The sequence below is a fragment of the Hippocampus bargibanti genome, linkage group LG08 (assembly GCF_051943395.1).
Source record: "Hippocampus bargibanti isolate YZ-2025 linkage group LG08, ASM5194339v1, whole genome shotgun sequence".
NCBI classification, from domain to species: domain Eukaryota; kingdom Metazoa; phylum Chordata; class Actinopteri; order Syngnathiformes; family Syngnathidae; genus Hippocampus; species Hippocampus bargibanti.
In genome coordinates, this window is record NC_142741.1 from 21,649,816 (window position 1) to 21,669,451 (window position 19,636).

At 41.9% G+C, this 19,636-nt stretch overlaps 1 protein-coding gene across 3 annotated transcripts; it reads left to right on the top strand.

Moving 5' to 3' along the window:
* The first annotated feature begins 1,097 nt into the window (after positions 1-1,097).
* On the top strand, positions 1,098-16,861 carry LOC148894791 (matrix-remodeling-associated protein 5-like). Of its 3 annotated transcripts, none has more exons than XM_089002710.1 (12): positions 1,098-1,488; positions 2,392-2,599; positions 3,612-3,741; positions 4,979-5,220; positions 5,485-5,636; positions 6,280-9,572; positions 10,338-10,482; positions 11,357-11,492; positions 11,594-12,688; positions 12,788-12,995; positions 13,649-13,870; positions 13,960-16,861. In XM_089002710.1, exons 2-12 carry the CDS (start codon positions 2,415-2,417, stop codon positions 15,835-15,837), a joined length of 7,686 nt encoding a protein of 2,561 aa, XP_088858836.1. In that variant the 5' UTR covers positions 1,098-1,488; positions 2,392-2,414; the 3' UTR covers positions 15,838-16,861. The 3 variants fall into 3 exon arrangements, with proteins under 3 accessions (XP_088858836.1, XP_088858835.1, XP_088858837.1); XM_089002709.1 differs by having other exon boundaries at positions 2,395-2,599; XM_089002711.1 differs by having other exon boundaries at positions 2,395-2,599; positions 10,341-10,482.
* Positions 16,862-19,636: the final 2,775 nt, after the last annotated feature.

Below are 19,636 nucleotides of genomic sequence, written 5' to 3' on the forward strand. Positions count from 1 at the left end.
CCACACTGTCACATTTCAGTTTGCGACCAACAGGTGGCACTGTAGGGCCCTGTCTGCAGGTGCATAGGTGTTGGTCGTTTTAATTAGTGGCAGTAAAACGCAATCCGGGGATGACCATTTACTGTTGGGTCATTGATTGTTTCACCCTGTCAGGTTTGTTTCATCTTGCCATGTTTTATTCATGGTTTTGTTTGCTACTTTGGACCTCTTTGTTCTGATGACTTTGTTGTTTGAGATTTTGTTCCTGCCAACTTTATTTAATACAAGTTGTCAAATACACCATGCTCTTCCCCCCTGCCATTTTTTGGGGTCCATCACCACCTTGCAAATCGTGACAAAATCTTACAGTTGTAGTTTTTAATGTAGGTGAGGTTTTTACTCCACAATTCTGACCAAACTACACATCTTCCACACAAGAAACACACAAAATAAAAAACTAATACTTAATCAAAAACAAAGCATAGTCAAAAAAACCTCAAACCAACAAAAAGTAATGAACCCACTCTGAAAACAAATTAAAATTAAAGTTCAGTCAGATAGTTTGAGCACGGGAATCGTGACTAACCTTGCAAATCATGATGTACACAGGAAGGTGATAGCAGGATAGCTGGAATCAAACCCGTACGCACTAACCACTCGGCTACCAGGCTGCAGTCTTCTCATCATGATTTCCATATTTTGTTTGCACATTGTTATCTTTTTAATTCTCCACTCATTTGGTTTTTCCCAGTGTATTTCAATGTGCAGTACATATCTTTCTCGGTATATGCAGTATCTATCAGTATTGACATTGCTGTGTATTCAAGGCTCAAACCCTGAACAAAATATTATGACAGTACATTTTTGCTCATGAATATATTCTACATTTTCGGATGATTTAGAATGACTGCATCATGCCTCAGTAAAAAAAAAGAATGGTGGTAAAAGCAAAAATAAATAAATAAATGAAGCCAAAAAAAGGCATTCCGAGAGATAACGCTCCCTCCCACGCCTTTTCCAACAAAGGAGAGGGACTCCCATTGAGTGATACAGTAAAGAAGTGCAGGCAAGCCCCTCCTTTGCCATTGAGAGCCTCTCTGCAAGTTTACTTTAGCCCATTCTCCTCTCTTGCACTACAATATACACTGATGCACACGCACTGTCATTCACACTCTGCTGCGCGCGCACGCACACGCATTCAATGGTTTCTAGTTGATCCCGGGACACGCGCACACACGGAAGCTGGCTGGATGCTACTTAAAGGCAGTTGCGGATGTTCTTAATTTAGACTTTTATTGTGTTTTTCTTACTCTTATATTGCTGCAAAAAAAAAACTTCGGTTGGACTTTTAATTCACGGCGTACGTGGAGGACTAAAGCACGTAATCAATTTCCGGAAAAAAATTCGGAGACCACGTAGGTTTTTGGATTACAAATACGCATTTCATCGGGGAAATGAATTCTTCATTGCTGGACACGTCACTACTTCATCCGACGAAAGTACTGTAAGGTAGGCTTTTACTCTTGGGCGCATATATTGCAATACGAAAACATCATGTGCAAAACTTGTAAACTTTTGCCAATTGAATGAAAACGACTTCAACAAGGTTGGACAAACTTTTGTGTTAGATTGCCACATTTTTAATAAAATGGCCATAATTATAAAGCGGATTGGGTAGGGGTAATGCATGTATGCAAATAGAGACATTTATTTTAATTATAAAACATAGATTATTTGTTTTATTCTATTTATTCTATTCTATTCTATGCTATTTGTATTTCACAATTATTGTACACACACACATACACACACATACATTTATACATATCTACATTTTCATGAACATAGTTGACAGCGGAAAAAAAAATGCTTAATTAACGCTAGAAATATTACAGGAGGCTCAATAGAGACTCAACAGGCCAGGTTAAACAACAGAGTGGGCCCCACTTTTCCCACCACACATTTTGAATTGGATAAGAGTGGGATGCATTTTCAACATTTTGACTCAGGGATGATGCATTGCCATTGTACATTACTTCAACCTACAACTACAATCGCAAACAGAGTGTACACTACTGTTAAGTAAATACACTTTTCACAGTGAAATGTTCGCACCATTATCTTTTTAAAAGCAAAAAAATGTTAAGAGGTCTTGAATATGATCATACTGCAATTTTCCTGTACTGTAAGAACATCCACCAAATTAGTCGAGCACACAGGAAGTTGTCTGTAGTTTACGACGGGTGCAATAATAATAATAATAATAATAATAATAATAATAATAATAGGCTATGGCCAATAATACGCTATGTTTTGCTCTGTGTCAAAACCTCAATGCCGATTAAATAAAGTTAATTCAACTCTACAAATCAACAACCACCTCACCAAATTGTTGTTGGTGTCCCCCCCAAGCAGTCTGCCAGCCTGATCTAACAATGAAGACCAAGATGTATCCAAGTGTGGGCGTGCTGCTGGCACTATGGGTCCTGGAGGTTGCCCAAGGCCAGGCTTGCCCTCGGAGCTGCAACTGTTACCAAGCCAATGAAGTGCACTGTACTTTCCGCTCCTTGCTCACTGTACCAGCTGGATTGCCTGCGCGCACGCGCCGCATCAACTTGGGGTATTGAACTCTGGGCAAAATGTTTGCACCCTTCACATGTACACAAACTAATTGTCAGATGGCGCTTTTGTTGACAGTGCAAACACACATGCAGAGTTTGACAGTAGATGTCAAGACAACTGCAGAGGAGCATATACGTCTTGGTCGGAATGTCCGTATGAACCATCCAAATCCTCTTGGTGTTTAGTTTACAATCTGGAATATACATCAAGCACTCTATAGCACCAACGGTCCAATGACTCGAATTGGGAAGATTTATTTTATGTTTCTATGGTTAAGCAGTGTCAGTGTTAACTACAGGTCATTTTACAGCAGCTTGCAAGAATATTAGGCCTACATATTTTTTTATTTTTTATGAATCACCACTTTTCTGTTTTTTGCCCCTGTACAATTCAGTCTCCTGTGCTACTGTAATTAAATGTTGGTCATGATGGTATGAGTTAGTGAGCAAAGTATGTTAAGTGCGAAACATTTGTCAGTTTGAGGACACGGCATGAAAAATTGGGCATGATATCTTCTTAATCACTGCTTGCAGTATTAGTTTTTTCTTTGGGACACCAAGTGTATAAATGGTAGCAATGAGGAAAATTGGAATAGCAATAACATCACAAATCCAACTTTCTGGGTGGTAGCTTAAGGCACATACTATTATATTATTATTTTATTATTATATTATTATTTCACACATACACTGGAAAACGTGTTTTCATACATACAGTACATGCCAGTTAGCAATGCTATATTACAAAAAAAACATTTGATGATGAGATTGGGGGTGTAATGAATGAATGAACGAACGAACGAACGAACGAACGAACGAACAAACGAATGAATGAATGAACGAATGAATGAATTCACTTGGCCTTTGTTCTTATTTGTTTTGAAATGAGAACAAAAAGGTCAACCAATGTCACAGAACATATTGTGTTGGATTCTAGAGGTTCCACTGTCAAGTCAAATTATACTTGATTGAAATAAAATGAATTGATAAGAATCTATCCCCACTTTCAAGATTCAACAGCATCGGGAGGCTGCATGACAGTTCGCTGGCTGGGCTACAGAGGTTAGAGCTTTTGATGCTGCACAGCAATAACATCGACCACCTGCCGGATGCACCGTTTCAAGACCTGAAATCATTGCAGGTATACTAGGATGAGAAAATGGTGTGTCGCCAATTACCTATCTTGGAATGTTTATAGTTTGGGGGGTTAAAAAAAGTAACGGTAGCAGTAATATTTTTAATTTTGACATTACACAATGCCGTTTGCCCCACTGCCGACATCTTCAAGAATCCCTGTCAGTCATGGCAGTTGCTGTGGTCTGTTTTTCCCCCCATTTCGGATTCACATTCTAAATTGCAAGCATGTAAAGGTGTTGTTTGATCTACCAAATAGAAATTGTCAAACAAGTTACTAGTTTGGCCTATTTCCACACACTGCAACAACCGCAGTGTAAATCCTAATTCATTCCAGGTGCTGACAACTCTTGTTTCTCCACTGGAAGAACCAATTAAATTAGAATGTGGATCTAGATAAAAAGTGCAGATAACAATCATTTAATTAATTATTATTATTTTTACCGTTTGAGTAATGTTTGAGGTATCAATGGACCAGACTACCCTACAGAATCATGATGGAACCACATCTGTTTGTCATTCCCCATGAACCAGGAAGTAGCCTGCTCTGATATCCCAACAATATGATTAACGGACAGAGACCAAAACAAACAAAAAAAAAAAATCTGAAATTATAGCTTTAGTTTTTATTTTTCTCTGCTTGCTTTGTTTACAATATATTTACTACGTGCATGATCACCTTGCTGACATTTTTCACTACCCCAGTGTATTCATGCATCCAAAAATAAAATGCAGCCTTCCATAAGACTGTTAACCTAACAGTGACACACACAAGTGGATATTTTAACAGGAACCTGAGTGCTACGACGGGACTCACCAAGCTGCTGTTTTGTTTTCCATTTCTCATCTAAATGAGGGCATGTACTGTATTTGCCATACTGTGATAATAGGATCCATATTTCCGTGTGCTTGAATTGTCAGCAGCCGGATCTTTCCCACTTGTGGAAGTAGCCTCACGGGAGAGCCGATTTATCATAAGCCTTATGAAAATCCCACAACGTGGTTTTCCTCATCATGCACCCACTTGAAATACGTCGACTCTTCTATGACTGGAATAGCATGAGTCAGTCGAGAATACCAGAAGGCATACTTGAGATTCAAATTGTTAGAAATGTTCTTCCTAAAGTCTCACCTTATTAAGCACACTCCAATATTTGCCAAAGTATGTCTTCCAGTCTCTTCTCGTCATCACATTTACTTTTAACTTCATTGTAGCATTCAATTTTTCATCTGTACCATTACAGATACTGAAGCTGAGCTATAACAAGCTGACGGAGATCCCTTCATCCCAGACTTTCTCTGGCCTGACCTCGCTACTGCGCCTGTACTTGGATCACAACCACCTCCAATACATCCACCCGAGGGCCTTGCTCCAGCTGCCAAGCCTCCGTCTGCTCCGTCTACAAGGAAACAAGCTGCATCAACTGCATCCCCACGCTCTCTGCACACTTTCCCTTCTGAAAACATACTACTTTTCAACACTCCAGTAGGTCGAGTCATAAGGACTGTAATTCAGATACCGTACTTTTACGTTCAAATGAATACTCCAAAAGTGACAACAGCAGATCACAGAAACGCTCACACTTCAGTAGACCTAATTCCAGCCAATATTAACGGGTGGAAAGAAGGATTTCATTGAGTGAAAATTGGCTGTTTTAGGGCTAACTGATAAATATGGGATTTTCAGATACAGCATGAATGTACTGTATTTCAATTTATTTGCTGACAGCTTTTCGTTTCTTTTCTGTAGCCACCTTGATCTATCCAACAACAGTTTTAGTACGCTGCCCAAAGCCACCTTACAGACTGCACCGATGCTGGAAACACTGGCGCTTCAGGCTAATCCATGGAGCTGTGACTGCAGGATGAGTTGGTTCCCCTCTTGGCGTTTAGTTCACCCAGGTTTGTCTCCTCTTATTTTGTCCTATCCTATTAATTCAACAAATGGATAGGGTAATGAAAGCGTTAACATTATAAACTAAACATTTATAAATGACATCATTTCGAACTGATTGATGAGACTCTAATATGTCTTGCAACTCTGTAAAGTGTTAAATGGGGTTTGATGGTTATTAATTGGTTCACATTTATATTTAAATACATCTGGTTGTGTATCTTTGTCATTTTCTCTACACACTTGCTTTTTATCACGTGCCCCACTTTAGCTCTCACACATAATCTATCTCGTTATGTTTATGAATTTTCACAGTCTCTGAAGAAGACTGGAATTTCAAATGCCTCTCATTGACATGCCAAACTTAACCTCCCATGACTAATACATATTGGCAGCATTGTGTGCAGGCAGTTGAAACAATGGCTAATGCTTGCCATGGAATAATTAGGTTTTGCATATTTACGATTTATGAGAAGATTAAGTAACCGTATCAAATTAGTAAGTGATATGAAGTGTAATTAATCGTACAGGGGAACGTGCATGCTAAATTTGGCATTAGCAACGCACATAGACGGGTCTGACGTGCAAAGTATCATATATGTGATAAGATATCAGTTTCTCACATCATTCTTTGTCTATCTTTTCAACCAGATTTAATGAAATGTTCCGGGGGTCCTCAGTGTCCAATATGTGAGTCACCAAGTGCTCTTCAAGGGCAAGGCTTACTTGATCACAATGATCTGACCTGCAGCTCCCCCATCATTACCCCGTGGGGAGAGGAGACACCTTCCGCAAGTGAACTTGAAAAAAATGAAATCAGATCAAGTGAATATTTCAGAGAGCCTTTAGGCACCGCTTCACTCGGCCTGTTGGATCAACAAGGGAACAGCGTTAAACTGCACTGCAACGTCACTCATTCTGCGGACCCCCAGGATGAATCTCATGTTCCAGATCTGTCCCACCCCTCCTCTTCACCTATTGCCATGGCTGTAACATTCTCTCTAGAATGCCCAATAGAAAGAGAGGGCTACGACAGTCTGTGGAGGATCCTGGCTTACTATAGTGAAACAGCAGTGCACCTTGAGAGGGAACTCATGCTGAATAAAATTCCAAATCTGGCCTACCGTTACAGGCAGACAGCAGAGACAGAAGGATATTTAAATACTGGAGTCAAAGCCTCTATCGCAACTGGACCACATTGGTTAATGCAGCCAGCTATCAGTATTCGACTTAACAGAGCCCAGTCCAGCCGAGACACAGTCAGCCTTATATATTCAACGAGAGTTTCCGCTCATCCTGACCGCACGACAGAACCCGCAAAATCTACCACTGCGTCTGACCCGTGGGTACTCATCTTAACTAACCACACCACCACAACAATGACAGCAGCTGCAGGCACGAGACTGGAGCTCTCCTGCCCTCTTCTAAGTTCTAGTCATCCCAAAGTACAGTGGATTCTACCAGATGGCTCCAAACTTCACTCCCCATCCCATAGTCAAGATGGTAGGATTCAGGTCTCGGACTCTCGGTTGCTGTTACAGAATGTTGAGCCCTCAAATGCAGGTCTTTACTACTGTGTAGCGCACATTAGCACATATTCAGATGTCCTAGCACTGCGTCTGGCAGTAGAGGGGTCTTCTTCCCCACCGACTGGTGAGCAAGTCGCACCTTCTGTCACAGGGAGTGTAGGACAGTCAGTCGGCCTCTCCTGCAAGGTTTCTGGTTCACCAGAACCAAACATATTTTGGGTGTTACCAGATGGGAATATAGTTAGGAAGGGATTAGAAGTATCAGGTGGATTGATTATGCAATCAAATGGGAGTCTCTTTCTTCCAAATCCCTCACTCAGAGATGCTGGTTATTATCGCTGTGTCGCTGTCAACCAGTATGGTAGAGCCTCGGTGTCCATGAACGTCGAAATACAACCAAGGAATACACTGTCACTTGGAGACGCTGGACGGGGGCCACAATCAGCCTCTGGTCGATCAACAAAAATACGAGCACCATTATTACATCAAGAGGAAGGATCAGGGGATGAAGAAGAGAGAACCATTACAGTCCACAGGAAAGATCATATTCGTCTTCAGCATTCTCCAAACAGACAAAATCAAGCCAAAAAGTCTATAAGACGAGGGCCTTTGAGAGAAGGTCCTTTGAGGAGAGGAGGAAGGCCTCTATCATCTGAGCAGAGAAGAAATCGTTACTCTGCAAACAAGCAAAAAATTGACCCACTAAAATGGGCTGACCTACTAGCAAAGATACGCCAAAAGACGACAGCCACAAACAGTAGTGATCATCCTATAACAGAAAAGCCCACAGCAGAATCCCTGAGAGGAGATGAAGACAGAGAAAGAGATGAGGGTGATGAGAACACAGGCGCAGAAGGAGCAGATGGATCAGAAATGGAAGGATCATCTGTTGATGATACCGTTCTGCAAGAGGAAAGTCTACAGCCCATTTACCCTACTCGCACACTAGCATACACAGCACAAGCAGAAATAGGAACTGAGCATGAAGAGTCCTCAGAAACGCAGACACATGAGATTGAGACTGAAAATGTGACACCACCGCAAACAACAACTCAGACAGAATTTGTCAGGTCAAAGCCAACATCCAGAACTAATGAAATCGGCCCAGATGCAGCTAGTACAGAGGAGCAAGAAGCAAATCCCCCCTTTTCAAAAGCTAGACCTTCAAAACCACAGAAAGGACTAATTCCCAATTTAGTCCCATATACACGGCCAGAAAGCTCATGGAACACACGCAGAAGGACAGGACAGCGGAGACGAGTCAACAGTAGAACAAGGGGGCGCCCTGTCACACCACGGCGACCTCTTGCTGATCGTTTGAACCTTTCAATCACTCAAATGGTGTCAACAACCACATCTCCACCAAATACACTGGAAATACTTGGAAATACACTTCTTTCAACACCAAATGTGGAGATTGGAAATCTGCCATTTCCTTCTGTTCCTAACACTGTTGATGTGACAATTTCAACATCGAACCTCTCTGTACTAACTTCTTCCTCCCACACTTTATTGTCCCCTTACGACATGGAGACAAGTACAGATGTGATGACTCATGCAGGCAACAAACCAGACAGTACCAAGTCGGCTGTCTTTAAATCACAAACTGCAGCGACCACAGACTCCTATGACGTCAACACAAACACACAAAAAACATTGAGCCCTAATGATGATGGACCCTCAGGGGAACAGGGTGAAGGGCTGGAAAATAATTTGGTGGACGTGAATGAATCTCAATTCTCCATCCCTCTCTTGCCGGCCACCTCCTCCACTGTTTCCTTGACAACATCACCTTCAATCAGTCTTACAAATAATTCTGTCACTGCCTCCACGTTTGACGACACACTTACATCGGCTCCATTCGGGCCTTTGACTGCAAACCCAATTCCATGGACTTTAGCCTCCACAAATACCCCCATGTATCAAATTACTGAGAGTTCCACAAAATATTCACCTCTTATATCTACTGCTTCTGCAGCTGTTATTTATTCATCATCTAACCTCTCACCGACTACCAGTTTCCTTAGGAGGGATATTGCAGAAGCAACCAAAGATATTTCTTCAACTGCTAGCACTGACCTTTCTACTTTGGAATCTCACACTACTACCTACGCAAAAAGTGCCAACCCAGCCAAAATTACTAAAACTGACACACCATCCAGTGCATCTTCTACATCTACAACCACAAGAACAACTACAACAACAGCAGCGGCGGCAACAGCATCAAGCACTGCTGCGTCAGCCGGAGAAAGGCCAAACATGGGCCAGGTCAGCCCCAAAGGGAGGCCTGTTTCTGGTGCGCCACACCAGAGTCAACCCCCAACTGACTGGAGAAACCCTGGAGCTAATTTCATTCCGGATTCACACAGCAGCAAGCCACAGTGGTCTCCATCTCCACTTCCTGCCACTCCTAGGGTGAGTATTAATAGATGACAAAACGTCTTTAACCCAAACACATTTTTAAGACGACATGCCTGACAAAATGACAAAGAACAAATCTTAGATCTCTACATAATTTACTCACTTGCTTGAGTCCTAATGTATTCAGAAACTTTTTAGGGCTTCACTTTCAGTCATTTAACAAGTTTGCTATCCTAGGGTATTTTTAAAATGTAATTTCAAGTGTTGGTGCATTCCCATAAAACTGTTATTTGCATTCACGCTCACTTAACTATACTGTAACCTGGAGCAAAAAAAGCTTGGCAAAGGAGAACTGGAAATAGTTTAATCTGTGATCACATGGCCCGTTGTTAAACGTAAGGGATGTTTATGGCATTTTTCCGATTTATAGATTTTTCAGAGCTTCACTAGTCATTTTGAAAGCAGAGATGAAAAACACATGCTCTATTACAACAGCATTACGTGTGTGGGCATCTAGTCGCACTGGATTTTTTTGCAATCAGACATTAATTCATTTACAAACTATTTAATTCGACAAGCCCTTCACTGATGAATTAGCAATGTGAAATAACTGCTTGTGAAATATCTACATTTGACTGAAGTTTACTAAAGTTGTATTAGTGCTTTTAATTTTGACAGAGCTTTGTAATTTAGAACCAGAATCATTTATCTTCTTTGTTTGTTTGTTTGTTTTTATGGAGGAGTAGGTTTTGCATTCAGATGTCGGAGGCACTGCTAACACTTTTTTTCTCAATCATTCATTTGATAAAACAATCGCAGCAGTCTCCAGCTTTAAGATCCAGACCAAGGATTGCAGACCCACATTTCAGAACGGTGTCGTTCCCGGCAGGAAACGTGGCCAGGCTGACTTGTGAGGCTCAAGGAGATCCAAAGCCCTCCATCACATGGACCAAGGTCGCCACAGGTGCATGTAATGTAACAGATATGCACACATTTGGCAGACCATAGATGTAGACAAAACACAATAAATTTATATGGAAATGAGGCTCTTCTTATCTTCATATTACTTTCGTGACCAACACCTCTCTACAGACTTGTTGGATGTAATTTGTAACCTCAGCAAATACAGCGTGGACCTCCTAGGAACAGACAAACCTACTGTATGCTTTCCACTCCCGAAAACAAAGTAATTGTAATGCCATAGGCACAGTGGGAGGTTTATTGCAACAGAAAAATCAAACTCACATATTTAATTGTTGCAACCAGATGCAACCAAATTGACAAGAGTTTATCCTGTGCCATGATATATAACTGGAAAATTTCTTATTGAACGTTATCGGATTTTTAATGCTCTCTTCTTTGCCGCCTTTATGATAAAAGCAAAATTAAAAAAAATTACAGGAAGGCCAAATATAATACAGTGTTAAAAGAATCATCTGTATTGGCCAGGTATGCACATAAAGAATTTGTCTTTGGTAGAGTTTGAGCCAAATGACTATTACAGTAAAAAGCAACTATAATGAAAACAACTGCGGGTATCATTAGTGCTGGAGTTCCGAATGACAGCTGTGCAAATGACGCTGTGATTTTTCATCCTCCATGGAGCAGGATAAAATCAAATTCTGAAATAGAATTGACAACTCGCTTTTTTATTTGCTACCAAGTGACATTCTCATTCGACATGTTCATTTCTAAAAAACAATAATAATCATCATTGTAGACATGCACAGTTTTCATTGCATTATTTCACAATTGACTGATGACCCAAAGGGACTCTGCTCATTTTTTCTATCAACTGTTGCCCTTTCTGATGGATTGTCTGTGTCTGTGTGTCTCAGGAGCGGTGATGTCTGTTCATTCCAGGGCTCAACGGTTTGAGGTTCTGTCAAATGGCACCCTTGTTATTCTAAATGTTCAGTTACAAGACAGAGGCACGTACATTTGCAGCGCACACAGCTTCCTGGGTCGCGACAGGTGAAACTACTCAAATTATAAATATCAATGCAACGTACTATTGAGGAAGAGAGTGAATATGTTTCTAACCTTGATTTTTGTTGTTGTTTTTATGTGACAAGGCTGCTCACCACACTGGATGTGTGGACCCGCCCACCCCGAATGCAGTTGGCAAGCTATCGAGAAGTCACAATCCATCAAGGTGGGGAAGTCCACCTGGAGTGTCAGGCCAGCGGTGTTCCCACCCCACTGCTCTCGTGGGTTCTTCCAGACCGTTCTGTCCTTTCTCCCATGGCGAATTCCCGCAATCGAATCAACATGTACCCGAACGGAACCCTATATATTTCATCAACATTACCAAGTGATCGCGGGGCATATCGCTGCGTGGCCTCCAACTCCGCCGGTGCCGCCAGTGCTTCGGTGCGCTTACACATTTCATCGTTGCCCCCGGTGATACAACAACTCAGAGAGGAAAACCTGCTTTTGGCTCCCGGAGGACCTTTTTATGCTCACTGCACTGCCAGAGGGGCCCCGCCACCAACTTTGCGGTGGCGTACTCCAGACGGGGCTTTAGTTCGTCCATCCCAGTTTCTCCATGGCAACCTTTATGTGTTGCCAAATGGGACCCTACATATTCGAAAGGTCGGGCCTAAGGATGCTGGGAGTTATGAGTGCACCTCTTTTAATGCTGTTGGAACTGATAAGAGGAACGTGCGAGTGAAAATTAAAGAGGAGGCAAAACAAGCAGAAGTGACACGGGACGCAAAAAACATTCCACTTTCAACCCCGGTTCAGAAAAATGGATCTTCATCCCATCCTGGCTTCCAGTCAAGCCCGCTTGACTCTGCCAGATTGACCCCTCTCAATCCTAAATCCCCATTTTACCCTAATCAGTCCCCTTTTGCTGACTCGGCCTCTAAAATCAATAGAACAGTCATAATCTCTCCATCACAGCTGACTAACTTGACAGAAACGTCCACGGCCACACGTAACACCACGCTCACCTCACACACATCTGGCAAAGGCAAAGCTTCAGTGATTTTACACTCATTGCCAGTCTCTCCATTCAGCAAAGCCCGAATTATCTCAACCTCGCCTCCGGTCACCGCTGTTTCCTATGGAGAGAATCTCCAGCTCCACTGCTCTGTAACGGGTAACCCAACCCCCATTATCATTTGGAGGACTCCGAGCAGAAAATTGGTGGATATGAATTTCAGGTATGAGAGCAGAGGCTGGGTATGAAATGACAATTGTAATAATAATGCAGCTTTATTATGTGACACTGATTTTGTTTTTCACATTTGTTCAAACTGAAGCTTCGACCGACGTCTGATGGTGCACCAAAATGGCACGCTGTCCATCCAGTCAGTGACAGAGCGGGACGTTGGAGACTACCTTTGCATTGCACGCAACAAAGTCGCTGATGATTATCGCCTTCTGCGTCTATCAGTGCATATCAAGCCTGCAAAGATTGAGCCCAAACAACCTTTGAATAAGATGGTGTCACTTGGAAAGGCACTGAAGGTACCTTCACGTATAATAATGTTAATCACTGAATCAGACTGTATCGCACTACACAAGAACAAGCCTATGCTCAAATTACCTTCCAAGAGTTTTGAGGGATTATTTGTCAGTGTCAAAGCGAGAAGTCCAGTGATGAGATTTTGGGACATGAAATGTCCCAGGTGACTGAGGTCAGTAATCTAATCAGTATAATCTTAAACAATCCTCAAACTTCCACAGAGGGAGAAACAAGAACTTTGTTCAATTATAGTTGAATCAGATTGAAGATGCTTGAGATATTTTGGCTCAAAGTCAAAAGTGGGGACGTGGATTGCCAGGCTGATCTTGTGACTGTTCTGTGAAATGTTCATTTTTTACTACATGATGATATTGAGCATTCCATTTGGTGCTGCTGAGTTTCCCAGCCAAGCAGTAAATTGAACTGTTTCACCTATCAGCCACCGTGGATGACAATGAATACTTAACAGCTATTTCGCAGCTTACTGCAAAAGAGGAGGTGACATTCAAAAATGAGGTAGACACACTATGGCAGAAACTTTTTTCTCTTCAATACATGGCAAGTGGTGGTGGCAAGTGGTGGTGGTGTTGGCAAATAAGTAATTCCATTTTAGTACAGTATAAAAAACAAAGCTACTTTGGTTTGCTCTTTGCAGGTGGACTGTTTAGCCTCTGGATTACCAGACCCGTCAGTCAGCTGGAGTCTACCAGATGGAACCATGGTGAACAGTGTGTTACAAGGGGAAGAAAGAGCAGGGCGTGGTCGAAGGCTCATCGTTTTTCATAATGGAACATTGCTTGTTCCAGCTGTGGGCAGGGGAGAAGAAGGCGAGTACACCTGTTATGCTGAGAATCAAGGAGGTCAAGATACTATGAAGGTAAGGTTGAACAAAACACATTCATATAAACATATTTTTTTGGGGCTGAAATATAATGACCTTTTTGCTTTCTAAATATTTCCCATCAGGTTCATGTCAAGGTTATGATGACTTCACCACCGACCTTCGATGACAATAAAAGTTACCAAGTTGTTAAAGTACGTCAGGGGGCGTCGGCGGTCATTCGCTGCCAGGCCGGTGGGGATCCCCCACCAACAGTGACCTGGTTCTCCCCAGCACATCGTATCATCCTACCAAGATCTGGTTTTTACTCTGAACGAGTTGCAGTGACTTCTCCTGGAACTCTGGATGTGCGTCAAGCTCAAAAGATTGACGGGGGAAACTACACATGCCGAGCAAGAAATTCAGCTGGGGAACGAAGCATGATTGTTGGCCTTGAAGTGGACGTTCCTAAGAATGGAAACAATGGCTATAGTGATAACAAAGGCCGGACAATCATTGGAGTAAACAAAGCAACAAGTTTCCGTCCAGCCCCAAGGAGTGACAATGAAAATGGATTCAAAAGGCCTCTGAGTGGAATTGGTCAAGTTGTCAGCATCGGTGTGAACAGGGGTGGAAATATGGACACAAAAGCAAGTAACGGTGAAACCCTGAATAGAAATGCACACGGAACTTTGAACAGCATCACAATAAATGGTCATAGCTCAGTGAGAGGAGCGATTGATACAAGCAATTCCAGGGCAAGGAACAATGAGGTTGCAGCGAAAACGGCTAACAATGAAGCAAACCCCACTGGGGATACTAGCATTGGAAGGGGCATCTCCAGAAGCGCCGTTTTTACAAGCAGTACTACTACAAATGGTGATCGGAGAGCAAGCGGGGTCAGAGGAAACTTTGGAGTAACCAATGACAAAAGTAGGAGCAGTGGTAGCACCACAAACAAACTTGTGAGTGTGGTAACAACTGGGAAGCAGCGTTTAATGAAAGGCCAAACTATTCTTTTGCCATGTCCGTCTCATGGAGCTCCTCCCTTAAACTGGTATTTGCCTAATAATGGTGTGCTACCGGCCCCTTACTATGGCAGTCGACTCACTGTGCACAGAAACGGCACCTTGGAGCTGCGGGGTGCACGGGTGAGCGACAGTGGTACTTTTGTGTGCGTTGTGAACGGTGACGAAGGAGATACAAGGATTCAGGTCGAGTTGGAGGTCTCCGAGCCGCAAGAAGTGTCCCGCACACTTTCATCTCTGTCACCTCGATCAAGCACTGCAAAACAAGTCTCTCAATCGGAACCTGAGGTGCCTCGTCCGCCAATTCCCATCTCTCCAAAAATGCTGCAACTCAGGCCACAGTTGCCTGCATCTCCTAATCCAGTAGGTCCTCCATCACCCTCTGCCATCTCTGCACCAGCCGTGAGAACTCAGACTGCTTCTCTGATCAGCATTACAAATGGAGAGACACTTCGCCTACCCTGCTCATCTTCTCAAGCACCCAAAGACACCCTGGGTTCCCTTTCCTGGACTTTACCCAGCGGAAAGGTCGTGTCCAGGGGTGACACTGGTGACTCTGGTCGGTACCTCGTCCAAGAGGACGGTACCCTGGTGATCCATCAGACATCTGTGTTTGACCGGGGCACTTACATCTGCAGGTCTACCAGTCCCGATACTTCCTTGGTTTCAGTTGTCACAGTTCCTGTCATAATCATAGCCTACCCCCCTCGCATCACGACAGGACCCTCACCTGTGACCTACACGCGCCCTGGCGTGGCAGTGGAGCTGCCCTGCCTCACCATAGCAACTCCCCGGGCGATGGTTACCTGGGAAACACCAGATATGACACAGCTGAGGGTGCTGGGTCAGGCCCGTATCTATGGTAACCATTATCTCAGTCCTCGAGGTTCTCTGGTGATACAGAAACCTTCGAGTCGGGACACAGGATTTTACAGGTGCACAGCCAAAAATGTCATAGGTGTGGACACCAAGACGACATACCTGCATGTTATATAATGAGGTAAAGAACATGCACACGCCACCTCTGTTACTGACTTAATTCAATGTGTCCCCATTGCCCGAAGAAACTGCAAAGCCTTGTTGAGATCCTGTTGAATTTGACGACTTATATGCAATCATTTTCAGTCTTCTGTATCAGTCTGGTCCCGGTTTTCGTTTATATACATCCAGCCATTGATGAAATGTGCCTTATCTTTATATGACAAAAACTTGCCTCAAAATGGTGTTCAAGTTCCAAGATTTCAAATTTTATGATATGCAACACTGTGGTTCTTTCTTGTTGATTGCAAATGAATCAATCTTGCCTCTTGCAGGGTTAACGACATTAACGCAGTTTCTAACTCACAAACTGACAAATTTAACAATGCAAATGCTGAAACACGATGCGCAATTTGTCCAAAGTTCTAAATGCTCAAAACAACTATAAATGTGTGCTTTGAATGCGAGACACATTGATAATGGAAAGCTATTTGTCTCGGGGATCGCTCATCTCTGTTTGATTTTTAGAGATAATGCTTGCCTGCATCTTCTTTGATTGAATGCAGGATTTAAGGCATTTAAAAAAAAATATTTGACAGACAAAGCACGTATTTGTCATTATTGTGATGATAAAAAATGGTGCTGTTCCACAAAAGGATAACTCCTAGCGATCTTCCTTTCATTGATTTTCGTTTTAAGTTATTTATCTTGTATAGACTTGTAGAGTGATTTGTAAAACAATTCCCACCCCTGCTTCATGAGAAAAGGGAACTGACACATGTTGAGTCGGTCGAGCAAAAAGCACGTCTGTTTTTAACAGCATCCATGTATAAATAAAATGAACAAAGAGTACAGATGTCTTATTTTATTCCATTGAGTTTTTCTTCGAACACAGTTTGTTAATTTCAAACTCAGCTGTCGAACCAGGACTGAGGTTTTGTATTGCAGGCGCAACACATGATGATGACATCATATTATTTGCACTGGAAACCGCAATAAAATTACCATGAGCCTGCTGTGCTTACGGAAACACTCCAAACGCTTCCTTGTCTGTTCTCACATCCCCACTAAAGACCTCTCCTTCAAATAATAGATTATATAATGAACAATTGACTTTAATAGGGTTGCTAAATATACGTAAACAGTGATTCTATTCATCCATGTTACGGAGATGAGTCATATTGGCACCACCGCGGCCGTGCTAATTGAAAGCATTGGCATGTACCACCCGGCAGTAGGCATATTTCACTTTTTATTGTTTTGCCGCACTTTTGATGGGGTCCATTGTGTAAAGGGACTGAACATTTTTTAAATTAACTCATATTACTTTCGTAATTCCTTTCTGCGTAGCCCAAATAGAGTAATTACTCCCATCTATGCTCAATTTGAGCAAACGAATCATTGGCTGTAGAGAGGCACATTGTGATTACGGATGGTAAAAACTATATCCGGACAGTTGTGGAAAGAGAAAAAAAGTATGGGTTTTACTTCTTTTTGTTTTGTTTTTAACCATTCTTTATTCAAGCCTAAATGAAAGGCAACATGAAACCATGTTTAGTATGTTGAGATTGTGTTTGAAAAAGAATCTTGGTCTAAGTTGCATACCGATTCTTATTGTTCTGTTAAAAACATTCCATGCTAAACCAAAAATGGGCAAACTACGGCCCGCGGGCCACATACGGCCCATTAGGTGTCTTAATCCGGCCCGCCGAACATGTCAAAATTATAGTAAAAACATAATTAAATTCATAACCATAATATAATATGAAACTCATGACACAAAGTTAGCGGACACCAGGGCAGACAACTCTGAAAAGTTGCCTGCCCCATTCTTCACAATTCGAAACACAATAAGATGACTAATCGCAAAATGAGACACAAAAAATGCCTGCCCCATTTTTCACAACTTGAAACACAATAAGATGACTAATTGCAAAAAAAAAAAAAACAACAGGTGAAATGTAGACATGATTTTTTTAAATTAAGGATGTAACTACCACTAATGCTCCCTTGCTTAAGTTACGTTGTTATCATAATTGTCATTAACGGCCACCACATCTGCTCACATTTCGCCAATTTCATCTTCACCTTTCCAACTATTACAATCTTGGTTTCTTACAACACACAAATGACCAGTCATCTCATGTTACTCGAAGAACTTGCATTTGTGTATTTAAATAGTAACGAAGCCAAACCAAGTTTGTTTTTTGCTTTTAATTTTGATGAGATGTTCTGCTCCGGGAAGCAACGTGATTTCACATTTCATTGAAACAAGATCATAGTAGTTGATTAATTGTTTGCCAATACATTTTGCTACTGATTACCTGCCATAATTGCAATCAGTGATCCTAATGAGTTTAATTCCCATTGAGATGTCTCCTAGTCTTTTAATGTTCATTTAGAAACCAATACATTTTCCTTTGTGCCTCATTAACTCACAAAAGCAGAAATGAACAGAGTTTGACAGAGTTTTTCACTTCATTTTCTCATGTCTCTCCAAGAATTTGTGGTGGCATCAGCCATCCACTATGGCATTGTCTGCTGGTCAGGCAGCATCACCACCCGGGACAGAAAAAGACTGGAGCGCTTTGTCAAGCGGGCCAGTTCTGTCGTGGGCTGCTCGCTGGACTCTCTTGAGGAGGTGGGCAACAGACGGACGCTAGCTAAACTAAAAGCTATGACGGACAGCCCCTCCCACCCCCTCCTGCCCATCCTGACAGCTCTGGGTAGCTCCTTTAGCCAGAGACTATTACACCCGCGCTGCAAGAAGGAGAGGTACCGCCGCTCGTTCCTACCGACTGCTGTCAGGCTTCACAATTCCCAATGATCACATGTGAAAAAAAAAAAAAAAAAAAAAAAAAAAATAAAAAAAAGGGCTATCTTTCAACAGGGTGGAAAAAAAGCATGATTGAATTTTCAGAAAAGCAGATGTCCTGCAATCGTCTCATCTCACAAAACTGTATTCTGTTCCGGCCTGCCAGGTTTGTTCAAAGAATTCCACGAAGCGCAAAATTAACTACAGTTTAAAATGATCTTCCACGTAAATGTGTTGCAAGCATCTTTTCATGACCTTTAATTTTGATTAATGTAGTCCACAAAGTTTAAAAAGAATAAACATACAGTGAGACCTCGGTTTACGTACACCTTACCTTACCTTACGAACGTCAAATTTATGAAAATTAAACCTTGGAATACGCACTACTTTTCGCAATACACACCCACCATGGCTGGCGGAGAAATCTTCGGATGTGGCTTTATTACAGTACAGTGTATTTCTTTCATTACAATACAATAGCACATGTAATATACATAGAATAAGGTATGTTGTGTGTAGTTTTAAGGCTTATTTAGTTGAAAAGTATATTTTATGGAAACCCGGGAACGGATTATTCCCATTTTAATGGTTTCCTATGGGAATTTTTTTTTAGATACACACTTTTCGCCTTACACACTCTGTCTGGGAACCAATTAAGTTTGTAAGCCAAGGCCTCACTGTATATCCAAGATATAAACAATACAGTTGTAAATGTCGCAAGTGGAATGTGCAGTGCATTGGCTCAAAGTACAAAGTAATGAAGTAAAAATAGCAATTCTTCTTAACAAAAACATTGTGGAACTGATTTGCATTTCAATTATTAATATTACATTCCATCCCCAAATAACTTGGATTGGATTAGCCTTTATTAGTCTTGTAGTAGAGACATTTACATTTCACGGCAGTAAAGTTATGGAAGGAAGAAGTAGAAAAACAAAATAAAGGATCTGCTGAAAAGGAAGCCACTCTCACTGCACTAACTTGAAGTCAAAACAACAACAA

Coding starts and splice junctions, on each gene's coding strand:
- LOC148894791 (XM_089002710.1), top strand. CDS start 2,415: ATGAAGACCAAGATGTATCCAAGTGTGGGCGTGCTGCTGGCACTATGG. Junction 11,493..11,593: donor AGCTTCCTGGGTCGCGACAG/GTGAAACTACTC, acceptor TTATGTGACAAG/GCTGCTCACCACACTGGATG. Junction 13,871..13,959: donor GAGGTCAAGATACTATGAAG/GTAAGGTTGAAC, acceptor ATTTCCCATCAG/GTTCATGTCAAGGTTATGAT.